The 13797-nt window shown below is 58.8% G+C and overlaps 1 protein-coding gene across 2 annotated transcripts; it reads left to right on the top strand.

Annotated features, from left to right (window-relative positions):
- Positions 1 to 3049: 3049 nt before the first annotated feature.
- On the top strand, positions 3050 to 13123 carry NKX2-2 (NK2 homeobox 2). 2 transcript variants are annotated; one of them, XM_025264141.2, is made up of 3 exons: positions 3050 to 3182; positions 10552 to 11285; positions 12172 to 13123. In XM_025264141.2, the coding sequence occupies exons 2-3, from the start codon at positions 11027 to 11029 to the stop codon at positions 12732 to 12734; spliced, it is 822 nt and encodes a 273-aa protein (XP_025119926.1). In that variant the 5' UTR covers positions 3050 to 3182; positions 10552 to 11026; the 3' UTR covers positions 12735 to 13123. The 2 variants fall into 2 exon arrangements, with proteins under 2 accessions (XP_025119926.1, XP_044783914.1); XM_044927979.1 differs by lacking the exon at positions 3050 to 3182 and adding an exon at positions 8439 to 9155.
- Positions 13124 to 13797: the final 674 nt, after the last annotated feature.

Below are 13797 nucleotides of genomic sequence, written 5' to 3' on the forward strand. Positions count from 1 at the left end.
AATGCATGGGTTTACCTCAACAGTTGTATTTTATTACAACCCTGCTCCCCACTGCATTTCCTTTGTAATGGATTTTTATTATCAATTGCCTAGTTCATGCCCCAGTACATGTGCTATTTTTAATGAGTTTTTCCCCAAAAGGGAATCATAAAAAGACTGATGTGATGTACCCTCTGCTTCATGTCTCTCAGTTTTCCACCCGAGGCCACCAAACACTGGCTTTCCAAGCTCATTGTCTGTGTCCCTGTTCACTACATAGTGGTTATCAGGAAGAAGAACAAGGAAAAAACACACAAGCCTCTTGTTAGACAAAGATGCCCCTCCTGTGAAGACTACAGACATGAAGGAAACCCCCTCATCCAGTTTCGGGTGTGAAGCAGTATTTTCACCCAAAGAAGTGACTTACCAGGATCACAGAGTTTACACTGGGAGGTGACATAAACCCAAAAACACACTCTAGATTTTGTTTTGAACCATAAAGACTTAAAATCCAAGGGGAAAAAAAAGAAATGGAGCAGTAATTTTCCAAGATTAACAACTCCTGCAGGCTTTAGTGAAGCCCCAGAGTCCTCTGCGGTAACTAAAGGTTTCTGGGAGCTCACTGTAAAGCCCGGAAGAGCCAGTGCGGAGAGGCTTTGTAGTGCTTAGTGTTGAAGGTTAAGAGGTTCATTTGATAGCTCTTCTTTGCACCTGTTGCATGGGTTCCTCCCACTCCTTCACCCCACATCGCTTCTCCCCTTCTCTCCCACCCCTGTCAACAGCATCATTTTTCTACCCTTAACTGCCACTAAGGACAGTTATCCAGTGAACACGGACCCAAGGTAACTTGTAATAGTGAAGTCAAATGCTTATGTTTTTCCCTGCAGTAGGGCAACATTTTTCATCTCTGATTTTCCTTGGCCAAATGGAGGATGTCATTCAGGAAACCCCAGGTGTTTTGAAGATGAAAAGGAAGGTAGGGGGCCCAGCGCAGTGCTTATTAACCACAGAGAGAATTTGGTTCCCTTCAAGAAATAGCAAAGTAATGGCACAGGAGAGATGATGACTCTTAATGAATTCATGTGAGTAAAGTGTGAGGTGACCAGTTTGGGGACGTGCAGTCCAGAAGCCACCTTCTGGAGGAGAAAAACGAAACAATTGTTTTCTATTACTGCACCGTATTGACCTCCCTTTCCGGAATCACACGGGGCCACTTTGATTTCATGTCCAATGCAGAATTGCCTCTGTCTGAGTGCTTCGGCTGCCACTTAATTTAAATACGGTGGCTGACGTGACACTGCAGTCCACAGTCAGGCTTGAGGCAGGACTAATCTCAGGTGCTCCTTCAGTCAGTGGACTGTTCCACCTTCATCTCTGCCTCCTCAAAAACATCCTGCCTAGGGGGTCAGGAGAGCCCCCCACCCCCAAATCCCACCGACCTGCAGGGCCCGAACATCTTCAGCTTTCAAACACTACCTCTCCTGTTCAGACTAAAGTCCCACTGGAGGTATCAACCGTCTGGAAAATAAAACAGCCTCCCAGGCCAGATTGGAAAAAAAAAAAAAGGAGCTGAAAGCTACAGAAATCAACTCCAGAGGCGGCGTCTAACCCTGGACAGGTGGCACCTTGGCACCAATGCATTGCAATCACTTTCTTCCTGAGCTGCAGGGCTGAACCCCTCTCCCAGAAAGACCTACACCCCTCAATCTGGAGTGGGGAGTGCGCTGGGGGGAGGAGCCAGGAGCCTGGGGCTAGAGGTCTGTGACCTCCCGCCGAGCCGTGCTATCGGCCTTGGATCGGCTATCTAGTGTAAACGCGGTTTCACACATAAATAACGTGCCACATCTGGCCCTACGGTTTTATGGCGTCTTAGCGACCGAGCAATTTATAGATGGCGACCTTGTTAGGCAGCAGCCCGGGCTCGCCTGGAGCTGAGGGGTCCGAGACCACGCTGGGGACGGAGGAGGGGCGAGGGAGAGGCGAGGCCTGGGGTCTCAGGTCTCCGTCTTCTAGGGGCCGCTCCGGAGAGGGACCACCCGCCTGTTTGGGGATGGGGGTCGCAGCAAGGTGGCAGCCCCCCTCCTTCCAAGCCGGCCATGTGGCAGCTGAAAGAGCCATCGAAGCCCAAGTGTGTTTGCGCTCATACCCAATTTATTACCGCTGAACATATGGCCAATATTTTGACTCACGTCAGTCGGGCAAGGAAAACAAACAGAGCGCGCGGCGCTGGGGAGCGGCCCCCTCCGCTGGGGCTGCGCGGCGGCCGCGGGGCCGGAGCCCGGAGGGTGGGGCCGCCGGGCCAGGAGCCGGAGCCGGGAGGGGGAGCGCTCGCCGCGCCAGTACCCGTGCGCCCGCGGCTCTGCAGCCGCCTGAGGCTTGGGATAAAGAGCGGCTGGGGATCCGCGTGCTCTGCTGGCCGGGGCTCCGGGCGCAGCTCCAGGTGAGCCTTCCGCTCGCGCGTGGTCCGGGGTGGTCGGGATCTCGGGGTGCGCTGCTGCTCGAGGAGCCGTACCGGAGCCCGGGGTCGCCCCCACCCCCGCCCCCAGCTGTCGCGCCAGCAGCCAGCCCGGGCCTCCGCCGCCGCCGGGGACCCGAACGCCTCGGGGCCGGGACCCTGACGCGCGGGCCCGGGGGGTCTCGGGGTCCCACGCACAACTGCCCGAGCGGCCCCCTCTCGCGATTCTCGCCTCGGCTCGGGGGTGGGGTGTGTCGGGAAGCAGCAGGTGGCCAAGTGCCGGGCGTCTCGGGTCCTTCGCCGGCTCCGCGGGTCACGAGGGGGGCGCTCGGGGAGGGACTGAGCCCCGCCCGCCGCGCCCCCCGGGAGGGAAAAGTTTTACCTGCCGCCGAGGCCAGGTGTTCCGACCGCGGCGCACTTTCCAGCCCGCCGGAGAGCGGGACCTCCGGAGGCCCGCAGGTGCGGGCGCCGGGGAACGCGGGGAGGAGCGGCGCGGCGGGGCTCGGAGCCCCGCCCGGGAGGGCGCGACGGGGGAGGGGCGCCGAGGAGGGGGGTCCCGGGTAGGTGGGGGGGGGGACTAGATAAAGGCTCGCCAGGAGATTCGGCCGGGCTGTCGCCGCGGCGCCGGGAGTGGGAGGCGGAGCGGGCGCGCAGCGCGCCTCGGGCCCCTCCCCATCGCCGGCTCGGAAGGTTCCCGGGCCGCCCCAGCCCCAGCCGGGAACGGCGCGCCTCTGCCCTACCTTCGCGGGTAAGTCTCCCCGGTGCGCGTAGGGCGGAGGCGATATCCCCCAGGCAATTTGGAGATGGCGCCTCTCGGAGAAAGAGGTGCTCTTCGGGCGGAACTGGGCCACGAGGTGGGGTGGGGGGTGAGGAGGAAGAGAGTGAGGGGCGGGAGTCACCAGCAGGAAGGACCAGGGATGGGGGACCGAGCAGGGGTCGGGGGGGTCTTTGCGGAGGCGGCTCCAGCCAGGACTTTGAGGGGTCGCGCCAGGCGCCAGACAGTTCTCGTTTGTGTCAGTAGAGATCGCCAGAGGATCAGAAATGCGCCTCAGTGGGCTCTGCTGAGGCCCTGGTCTCCTAGGGGCGCCCCCTCTGAGCCCCCCTGCGACTCCCTCCCCAAACACACACACACTGCGAGGAGGCCCTTTGGCGCGCCTCTCGCACCTTCTCGATCTCGGTGGCGCTCGGGGATGGAAAGGGGGCGTTGCATCCAGCGGAGGTCTGTGGACCTCGGGGGCTCAGACTGGTGAAATGAGAGAGCCCCAGGACTCCCTTCTCTCTGGTGCCGGAGGGCCCTCGAGAGTTGGTTCCCCGCTTTCCAGGCCGAACTCGCAGGCTCTGCGCTGGCTGGAAGCGCGGCCTCCCCGTGCCGGCGAGGGCAACAAGGCGCCGAGCCTTCAGCCCAGCTCCAAGTGCCGAGTACTAACCCGTTTGGAGAGGCCGCTGGCTTTTCGAAGTCTTCTGGGAATGATTTTGTCACGTGTTAAGAAGTAAATTCAGATAAGAACGTGCTTTCGGCGTCGTGTTTTCTAGAGAAACCCAAATCTCCTGCATTGAAATCACCCTTATGGCGGGGGGAGGTCGAGCTTGGCTGGAAGAACGTTCCTGAAGGCAACACTGACGCTGCGTAATCTCATTGTAACATATTTAATCATTAGAGAAGCGCGAACGAATAGAGCAAAGGGGTGAGCCCGGGGGGACGTGGCGTTTGGTTCCCCAATAAACCGGTGACAATGGATTGGCTGAGATGGGCTCATTTGGCCTAAAGGGGGCTTAGAGCTACGTTTTTAAAGAAAATATTGGAGGAAGGCCCGTTCCATTTTGCAGCGCGCCCCGAGCCACATTTCCTGTTCAATTTAACATCCATGAAAGTTAAACGGCTTTTCTCGCCTTTTATTTTATTGGATGCATTTTCAAAGATCTCATTAAAGCACATTTATCAAAGTCCTAACATATGTCCGCCGGGTCTTACGCCCACACAATGAGGCTGATTAATAGAAAGAGAAATCCTAATTTCTATTACAGTTTATGTCCTCGGGAAATGTCTGCTTTTTTTTTTTTTTTTTTTTTCTGAGGCAGATAATTGGGAAAGTGATGTCTTTCACCTTGTAGAAGGGGGTGGAGGAAGGGATCAGCTCTAGCCGATACCTGCACCCTACACCCACGATTAATTGCAGGAGGGACTCCAGGCTCTAGGTCCCAAAGATAAGCTCTCTCCAGGTCTTTATAGAGTTCTTGGGGCTCCAGGAAGAGGTAGGGAGGGGGGTTCAGATATAGAATCTGAGCCCTGTCTCTGGGCCTAGAAATCTTCTCTGCCCAACATCTTCTTTAAAGGACTGCCCTGGAAGGCGCCTTCATTCTTCCCCTCCTGTGGTACGAGTTAACACAATATAGATCAAAGAAAGAAAAAAACTTCACCTTTGACTTGAACCCAAAGTGGACTCGGATTTCCTTTCCTTCACACTAGTCCCTGCTTTCTGGTCCCACTGTCCGATGACTGTGGGTCTCTCCTGCCAGAGATTAGCACCTGTCCTGATCTGGCCTCACTGACAGGGCTGTAGTGCCCCCCAACCTCCTATCCCACACCCCCACACCCCCACCTCCACCCACACACCCCACACCTACCTTCACCACCCCCACCCCCGCAAGCTGCAGGGACTTCCAGGGACCTTGCTTCCTTCTCCAGGGGCATAACGTAACACCGGTTGGTGCTAGGACCCAATGCAGATGAGCCTACTTTTCAGTTTTCTGGTTGGGAAAGGTCCTGCTTGGGGTTGGTACCCTGGGGCTGCACTCCTGGACTTCTTTCCTCTGGCGGCCAGAGCTGACACCCCTGCTCTCTGCAGCACCCCCCCATCCCCGGCCCCATTCCCCTACCTGGAGTGGAAGCCGCCACAAGCCACCTTGGAGGAATGCATCTTAACGGTGGGCATCTTGGTTGCCAGGCTTGGGAACCAGATTGGAAGGTATTTCCTGTCCCCGCTGATTTTGAGTGCACACCATGCTCTGAGTCTCCAACCTGAGCTAAAATAAACCTCACCCCTCCCACAAAACCTTTGTGTCCCTGTGGCTAATCCTGTGAGGGGGGAAGGAAGGTGCCACGCGCTTTGTTTCTGGAGTGAATGAAGACAAGCACTTAGCACCTTGGCGCTAACCAGACAATAATCCACTTGAAGGCTGTTATCTGAGATGGGATGTGCCAGGTGCCGGAGAGATCAGCCACGTACTGTACCAGAGACAGAGTTTCTTTCAACGTTTTTTCATTCCAAAAAAAGAAAAGTCAAATTAGTATTTACAAATAATGGGAAAGACCTTGTATTTTTAATGACTGGGTGGGCTTTTGTGGACTGGGGAGGGCGAGGGGTGCAGCCTGGAGCTTCAAGGCTTTGGGGTCCTCAAGGTCGCCCTCCCTTTTTAGAGTAGGACTTCAAGGTACCCCCACCCCGGACTTTTTCTGCCCTGAACTCCTCTGGAGGAGGCACCTACCCAACAAGCTCTCACCAGCCTGAAAAGGGTAGGAGGAGTGCAGAGCACCTCCCAAGAGACCTTCAAGCCAAGAGGCCGTCAGCGAGAGGGAAGCACACGGAGTCGGGGCACTGGGTGCTGCCCCGCCCACCTCGTCCAGGCACACCAAGCCAAGCTTCCACACGTGGGTGTGACCAGGTCTCACTTCACTTTCCCAAAGGACCTTCCCGTCTTGGTTTGCGGCTGTTCAGAGCGCACCCCTCCCCCAACAGGGGGCGTCCAGCCGTGCACAGTGCAGGCACAGGGCGCTGGGGGTCAGGGTGAGCCAGGGTGGCCCCCCTAGCTCGGCAGCTCAGAAAAGGCGCTTGTGTTTGAGCTACCTGGGAAAGTAAACAGGTAAACACTGGGCCGACTTGGAGGACCACTTGTCCTGGAGTGGGGACACTTAGCCTGTGTACATTTGCCTCCCGCCCGGGCCTCCAGCGGTGGTTCAGCTCCCCACATGCCCTCTGCAGAGCCTGCCCCTCCATCCCTCAGACACCAGAGCTGAGCGGCCTGAGAAGTCTCCTAAGAAGATGCCTTCCAGCATCCAGGGAGAAAGATCCTCTCCGTCCGCTCCCCCCGCCTCCCCTTGGAGCCTGTAACACCCTTTGAGCAAGGGGAGGCAGAACTCAAGATGTGTAAGGAAGTTGGAGCCCCAACACCCAAGCCTAATGACCCAGGGTGGGGGGCCTCTGGCTGCTCAGGTGACCCTGCAGGGGTCCGAGGTGGTGGTCGCACACCAGAGAGCTAAGCCCTGTCCCCCTCTGGCCCAGGACAGCTGCCATCAATCTTCCAGCACCTCTCAGTTTCTCCCCAAGTTCGCAGCAGACGGCCCAAGGCTGAACAGCTCAGGAGCTTCCCTGGGAAGCCTGGCAGAACCCAGAGCCCAAACCCAAACAAGAGGGGACCCAGGACACAGTCCTCTCCTGGGTGTGCGCGACGTCACCCGGAAAGAAGGTACTCAAGAATCCCAGGATGGAGAGACCAGCACATCCAAGCAGAGCTGGTTGACCAGAGGACCTAGGATGTTCAGAGCCGACTAAGTGGAAAGATGGGGGTATTTGTGAAGACTCTGAAAGGGTCAGGGGCGCAGGGTTCGGCCTTCTGGGTGGGCCATATCCCACCAGGCAGGAGACCCCTGGCTCAAAAAGTCCGGGCTGTGCAGCTCCCAGCGAGACCCCTTGGGGAACCCTTCGGATGCAATCACCTAATTTCTGTGCAGAGGTGTGGTTTAGTGCCTGGCGCCCCGCTCTTCAGGCTGCAGGAGATACAAGAGACCCTGGGCATCAGACCTGTCCCCCGGCCGCCAGCTGCTCCCCAGCCGGCCTCCCAGCATCCGCAGGCCACTCCTGGGGGACTTGAATTTTATGATCTTCCTCTAACTAGCTGAGTTTCTCCCCTTCAATTACAGGCCTCCCAGCGGTCTCCCTGGGCCTTTTCAATTGCAAATGTCAGTGCTTTGGAAGCGGACGCGGGAACCTCACCGGCAACAGAGCGCTGGGCAAAATGGATTCGCGAGGTCCCAGGAGGGAGACAGCGCAGCGGATGGGGCAGGAAAAACTACCAGGGGTGAGGGTGGAGCGGGGAGCAGAGACCCAGACCGCGCCCTGTGCAGGCGGGGGTGTGGGCCCCCCCACCCCCGCAAAAGCTGCAGAAAGGGGCCCCTGAGACCCGAGGTGTGGGAGAACTCCCCCTATTGAGGCCAAGGGCCCTGGGCTGGCGGGGGGCCCTCTCCGTGAACTGGGCCCAGGGTCCCGGGGTGAGGTGAGGGGGCCTTGTTTCTCAGGGTGCTGCCCGTCAGTGCTCCTTCTCCAGCATCAATTTCCAGGAAGGTGGTCTCCCAGGTGCTCTGTGCCCTGTGCAGACCTGGGGGGTGGGCCCAGGGAGGGGATGTGATCCACAGTGGCAGCGCTGATGGGATCCTGGGAGAGGCCACCGTAAGGACGGAAGGGAGAAGTTAGGAGCGAAGTGGAACTAGGTGGTTCCCAAGTGAGGGACTGAGCAGGCTGGGTGCGGGGGGCGGGGCGGGGGGAGGGGGGCGAGGGTGGTGTCTGGGGGCACCCCTCCCAAAGATGGTTCAGGACATAAGCCAAAGGGACACACTTCTTGCCAAAAGGGACATTTCTCACCCAACCCAGCAGTTGGCCTGGTCCAACCAGACTCATTTCTGACCTTCCTGATGCTTACCCTGGTCCCGAAAAGACAACCCCCCTCCCCTTAGGACAGATGAAGCCAAGGAAGGGTCAGGACGATTTTTTTCTGCAAAGCTTGGGTTGAGGAACTTTTCCTCGCCAGTTATTTATTTAGCAGCTGAGTAACAATGGCCGGGGCAGGCCCAGGAGCCCTTGTTTCCAAACTCTGGGCCTCCCCGACGCCTGCAGACCCAACTTCCCTCCTCTGACTGGACGGGGCAGGGAGCTCCCGAGTGAGGGGGGAGGGGAGGCAAGGCGGGGGTAGGCTGGGAAAGGCAGACTGGAAAGAGAAAGGGGGAAAAAAGCACGAAAAGTAATGGGTTCGAGGAACAGGATTCAAACCAGTTTCTAATTCTTACGGGGGCGGGGGAGAAGAAAGGAGAAAGGGAAAAGTAGGAGGAAAAAGAGAGGAATGGGGAGCGTCGACATGAAGGGGTTTCCTTAATATTGTGGACGGATTCAGAAATGAATGAAGAGATAGTCCATTGAAAAGGGTTGAATGCCATGACAACTAGGAACAACCTTAGATTTATTCCAAACAGTTAGGACACATTGAAAGAGAGCGTCAATCATGTATTATTTCGCCACTGAAATAAATGCAAAAACCGAGCCGGGACAAAGGCTTCCAACGGGAGCGGGACATTTGTCTACATTTCGCTCATTGTCCGCAGCTTAGCAATCGGTTTGTATTTGTGTTTGCCCGGGTCCGACCACCCAGGACGCGCCGACGAGGGGCTCGCTCTAACCTGGGGCATTGTCACCCACGTCACATACTGGGGGCGAGGCAGCGAGGGCTGCAGAAAGCCGCCGAGCGGCTCGGGGAGAGGCGCCCTCGCCGGGCGCTGGCAACTCGGGGGCGGCTGGGGCTCGGAGGCCGCAGCTGCGCACGGGGAGGCCGGGCGCCCGCGCTGCGCTCGCGGCGAGGAGGCGGCCAGACCTGGACCCCCGCCGCGGCCTTCTCCGTTCCCCGCTCCCCGGGCAAAGCACAGTTCAGACGCTCCTCTGGGGTGGACGAGCATCAGGTAGCGAACCTGCCCCCCCCCCCCCCCCCCCCCCCGCCAAAAATACAAAACTGGAAGGAGGGGCGGGGCTGCGGCGAGGACTTTTCCTCGCCGGCCCCGGGCAGAAGGTGCCTTCCCGGGAAAGTTCAGTACCAACCTCACGCAAGCTGGGAGCCTGCGGCGTGTCCTCGCAACACGCCCCTGAGGCATCCGAAAGGACTCTCTGCGGAGAAGAAAACTCCACAGAGAAATCAGCAGCACCTCCCGCCCTGCGACCCTCTCCCCCGGCGTTTTGGGGTCCTCACCCCCCTGGAGACCGCGCCCGCGCCCCGCCACCCCTCCCCTCTCTCCGCCCCCGCTGGAGGCTGCAGAGGGAGGCATAATAGGGGGCAGGGAGGGCGCGGGGCCGTCTGCCCTTCCCTCCACACGGAGGGCGCGGCCCGCGGGCCCGGAGGTGGTGGGGCCGGGGCCGATCGAGGCTCGGGGAAGACGTACCCGCTCCCCCCTCCCCCGCCCCTCCCCGGGCGTCCGCACAGGGCCAAGTGAACGGTGCTGTCCTGCTCGGCTGCACGGAGCTGGAGGGGGAGAGGGGAGGCGGGGAGACGGAAATAAATGTCTTTAGCAAATAAAGGGTGGCGGGCCGGGGTGGGGGGAGTTGTGCGGGTGTCGCTGGGTGGTGGCTCCGGCCGGCCTCGAGCCGATCCTTCTCCTGGATTTCGGGCTCTTTCGGCGTTAACTAGAATCAATTACTTGCCTTGTCATTTCTGGTACTCATCCTTAAGCCTCAACCAAAATATTGACCTAGGAGGCTTACAGAAGTTGGGCTCTTGCCATTTGAACCGGATCTTGTTTAGGGAACCGCCAGCGATGGGAAGGAGAGATTTCCGCGACTCAGCCTGCGCCCCCTCCCCCTTTTCCAAAGGCGCCACAAATCGCCAATTTTCCGGCTTGCTGGGGGCGGGCGCGCGGGGGCGGGGAGGCAGGAACCCGTGAATGTTAAGGAGGACTTTTTTTTTCTTTTCCCTCCTCCTCCGGCTTTCTGTTTTGTTTTCTTTCCTCCTCCCTCGCTTTTTTTATTTTTAAGATGCAATTTGTTAAAACGGCACTTTCAAGAGTGTGGACTCGCGAGCGACGCGGTGGTCCTTTGTATGTAAATACTGGGTTAAAAAAAAAAAAAAGGCTTGCCCAGTCTTTGCAATTAATTGACACGTTACACCTCTCATCTTGCTCTAGAGGGCTGTTGGCTGGGAGCGCGGAGCTCCCCAAAACCCACAATTTCACATCTGCAAATACAGTCTTCATCCACTTGACTTCCAAGACCCGCCCACACGTGTCCAACCTTTGCGTTTTAATGTCTCCCCCCTCCTTTTTTTCACCCTTCTCTCCCTCCCTCTCTCGCTCCCCCTCCCTCCCTCAGTCTCTCTTTCCCTCCCTCTCTTTCTCCCCCTCTTCCCCCCCTCTCCCCAGGTTCGTGAGTGGAGCCCAGCCTTATATGGACTGATCGCTCGGGCAATGGCCCATTTTTTCCTCGCCACCAGCCGCCACCGCGCGCCGAGCGGCCGCCGGAGCTGACGCCGCCTTGGCACCCCTCCTGGAGTTACAAACTCGGGCCCGGCCCGCGGCGCTGGCGCGCAGGCCGCCCGGCACCCCGCGTCCATTTCCGCGTGCCTGTAGAGAAGACACCGACAACGCCTGGGGCTTTTTTCCCCCCTCTCCCCTCTCCGAGAGTTTCTTTCTCTTTCTTAAACATAATAATCTCTCTAATTAAAGCCCATCCCCCCTCCCCTCCCCCAACCCCTCTCCCCATACCCCCTCCCCCTCCCCTACTGGGAGCGCCACGAATTGATCAAGTGAAGCTACAACTTTGCGGCATAAATTGCGGGGTCCGGGCCATGTCGCTGACCAACACAAAGACGGGGTTTTCGGTCAAGGACATCTTGGACCTGCCGGACACCAACGATGAGGAGGGCTCGGTGGCCGAAGGGCCGGAGGAGGAGAACGAGGGGCCGGAGCCCGCCAAGAGGGCCGGGCCGCTGGGGCAGGGCGCCCTGGACACAGTGCAGAGCCTGCCCTTGAAGAACCCCTTCTACGACAGCAGCGACAACCCGTACACGCGCTGGCTGGCCAGCACCGAGGGCCTTCAGTACTCGCGTAAGTAGCGCAGCTGGGCTGCCGCGGCTGGTGACCGCAGCCCGGACCGGACGCAGGGAGAGGAAGGGGAAGGGGCCCCGTGAGCCGGATCCCTCACCCTGCGCCTCCGGAAAGATGCCTAACGCTTGTTTGGGATGCCCTGTTCTCTTCCCGCCTCGCCAGACGCCCCTTGGATGGGAGTGAGGGGGAGACACTTGGTCTCAAGTTCTTTCCAAAGAGAAATTAGGAGGAAGGGGGGGGAGGGGAGTACCTCCCAAGGGCCGGTTACAGACGTCAACCGGGACTGACGGCTCGGGCCGGGGCCCCCTCCCCCATTCCGACTGCCGGGGATGACCAGCCTGGAGCGGGCTAGCCTGCCTCGGGGTACGGGGAGAGGGTGGCCCGGGTATAAATAGCTCACCCTACCCCCCCTCCACGTTTCATAGAGGCTGCTTTGTGCGGTGCGGAGGGTGTCCAGAAAGTCGGAAAGCAGAAACGAAAGCCCCCAAAAACCTGCCTTAAATGGCCGACCCGATCAATGCCGGGATTGTGGGTTTTTTCTTTTAAAAATCTGCCCACGTCTCTCCGGAGAGAAAACTGCTTAAGGGGGCCGGAGCCCATAACCCGCGGTGATCTCTTCTGCGCGCCACTCCTCCCCGCCCCCCCCCAAATACGCACCCATCCTGGGGGAACCCCTAGAAACCAGAGCCCCGAGCCCCTACTCCTGCCTCTTCTCTTTCCCCCAGGGAAGCGGGGAGACGCCGACAGTTCCATCCGGTGTGGAGCAGGGCGAGGGTCTGGGCGAAGGCAGCCGGGCCGGCCTGCAGGGCGCACGGGGCAGAGGGCGCACGGAGGATCCAGGGCGCACGGGGCCTACAGGCGCCTGATAGACTTCCCTCTCTTCCAGTGCACGGGCTGGCGGCCGGCGCGGCGCCCCAAGATTCAAGTTCCAAGTCCCCGGAGCCATCGGCCGACGAGTCACCGGACAATGACAAGGAGACCCCCGGCGGCGGGGGGGACGCCGGCAAGAAGCGGAAGCGGCGGGTGCTCTTCTCCAAAGCGCAGACCTACGAGCTGGAGCGGCGCTTCCGGCAGCAGCGGTACCTGTCGGCGCCCGAGCGCGAGCACCTGGCCAGCCTTATCCGCCTGACGCCCACGCAGGTGAAGATCTGGTTCCAGAACCACCGCTACAAGATGAAGCGCGCCCGGGCCGAGAAAGGTATGGAGGTGACGCCCCTGCCCTCACCGCGCCGGGTGGCCGTGCCCGTTTTGGTCAGGGACGGCAAGCCGTGCCACGCGCTCAAAGCCCAGGACCTGGCAGCAGCCACCTTCCAGGCGGGCATCCCCTTTTCGGCCTACAGCGCGCAGTCTCTGCAACACATGCAGTACAACGCCCAGTACAGCTCGGCCGGCGCCCCCCAGTACCCGACAGCACACCCCCTGGTCCAGGCCCAGCCGTGGACTTGGTGAGCGCCCGCCCCTCCCAGACTCGAGGCCCCAGGCCCAGACCCCACCCCGGCGGCGGAGGCGCGGAGGACTCTCGGCCCGTACGGTGGTGATTATATTATTATAATTATTATTATGGAGTCGAGTTGACTCTCGGCTTCGTCGGAGAGGCGCCAAGAGTTGGCCTGCACCTCCTTGGAGAGGCAGTTCCACCCACCCAGCTCCGCCTCACCCCTCTCTCCGTTTGAACCATTGGAGATGGCTGAACCCTAAGCCGTGTTTACAGAATGTTTGCGCAGCTTCGCTTCTCTGCTTCTCCCCGGGGACCTAATGGTCCCAACGTTAACTTCCTCACTCGAGAAGGAGAAAAAGACCCCCCACCCCCGCGCCCTGCTTTTGTGAATTTTGTAAAATACGTTTGTGTGAGTAGCGATATTGTCAGCGTCTTCTTCTAAAGCAAGTGGAAAACACTTTAAAAATATAGAGGATTTTTTCTCCTTTTTTTTTTTTTTAAGAAAATGCTAAATATTTATGGCCATGTAAACGTTCTGACAACTGGTGGCAGATTTCGCTTTTCGTTGTAAATATCAGTGGTGATTGTTGCCAAAATGACCTTCAGGAAGGGCCCGTACCCCTCCGGGCCCAACTCCTTTCTTTGTGGTTTGTTTTGGTTTGCTTCTGTTTGGTTACTCGTGCTTTCTTTTCTTTATATATTTTTAAATTTTGTTCAGTGCAAACATTTCTCAAATATGACAAAAGGAAAACATGATGTAGGCGAGCGAGAAGCCCCCCTGCCCCATCCTCTGGGGCCTGAGCCCCGGAAATTGGAGTTCAGCGGTTCCGTGCGGTTCCCCAAGAGCGCCGGGCGCTGAAAGCTTTCAATTTTTTTAAATAAGAATTTTAATAAAAATCCTGTGTTTAAAAAAAACCAAGCCCGGCCCTCCGGTTCTGTCTTACTTTGTCGCCCCGCGCCGGGCCTGAGGCCTCGGGCAAGGAGCCGGGCCAGGCCGCGCGGGCCGCGCGCCCCCCACCATCCTTTGGAGGCTGGGGCACCCGGGGCGCGGCAGAGGCCGCGGGAACAGGCCTC

This window comes from Bubalus bubalis, chromosome 14 (assembly GCF_019923935.1).
Source record: "Bubalus bubalis isolate 160015118507 breed Murrah chromosome 14, NDDB_SH_1, whole genome shotgun sequence".
Taxonomy (NCBI): Eukaryota; Metazoa; Chordata; class Mammalia; order Artiodactyla; family Bovidae; genus Bubalus; species Bubalus bubalis.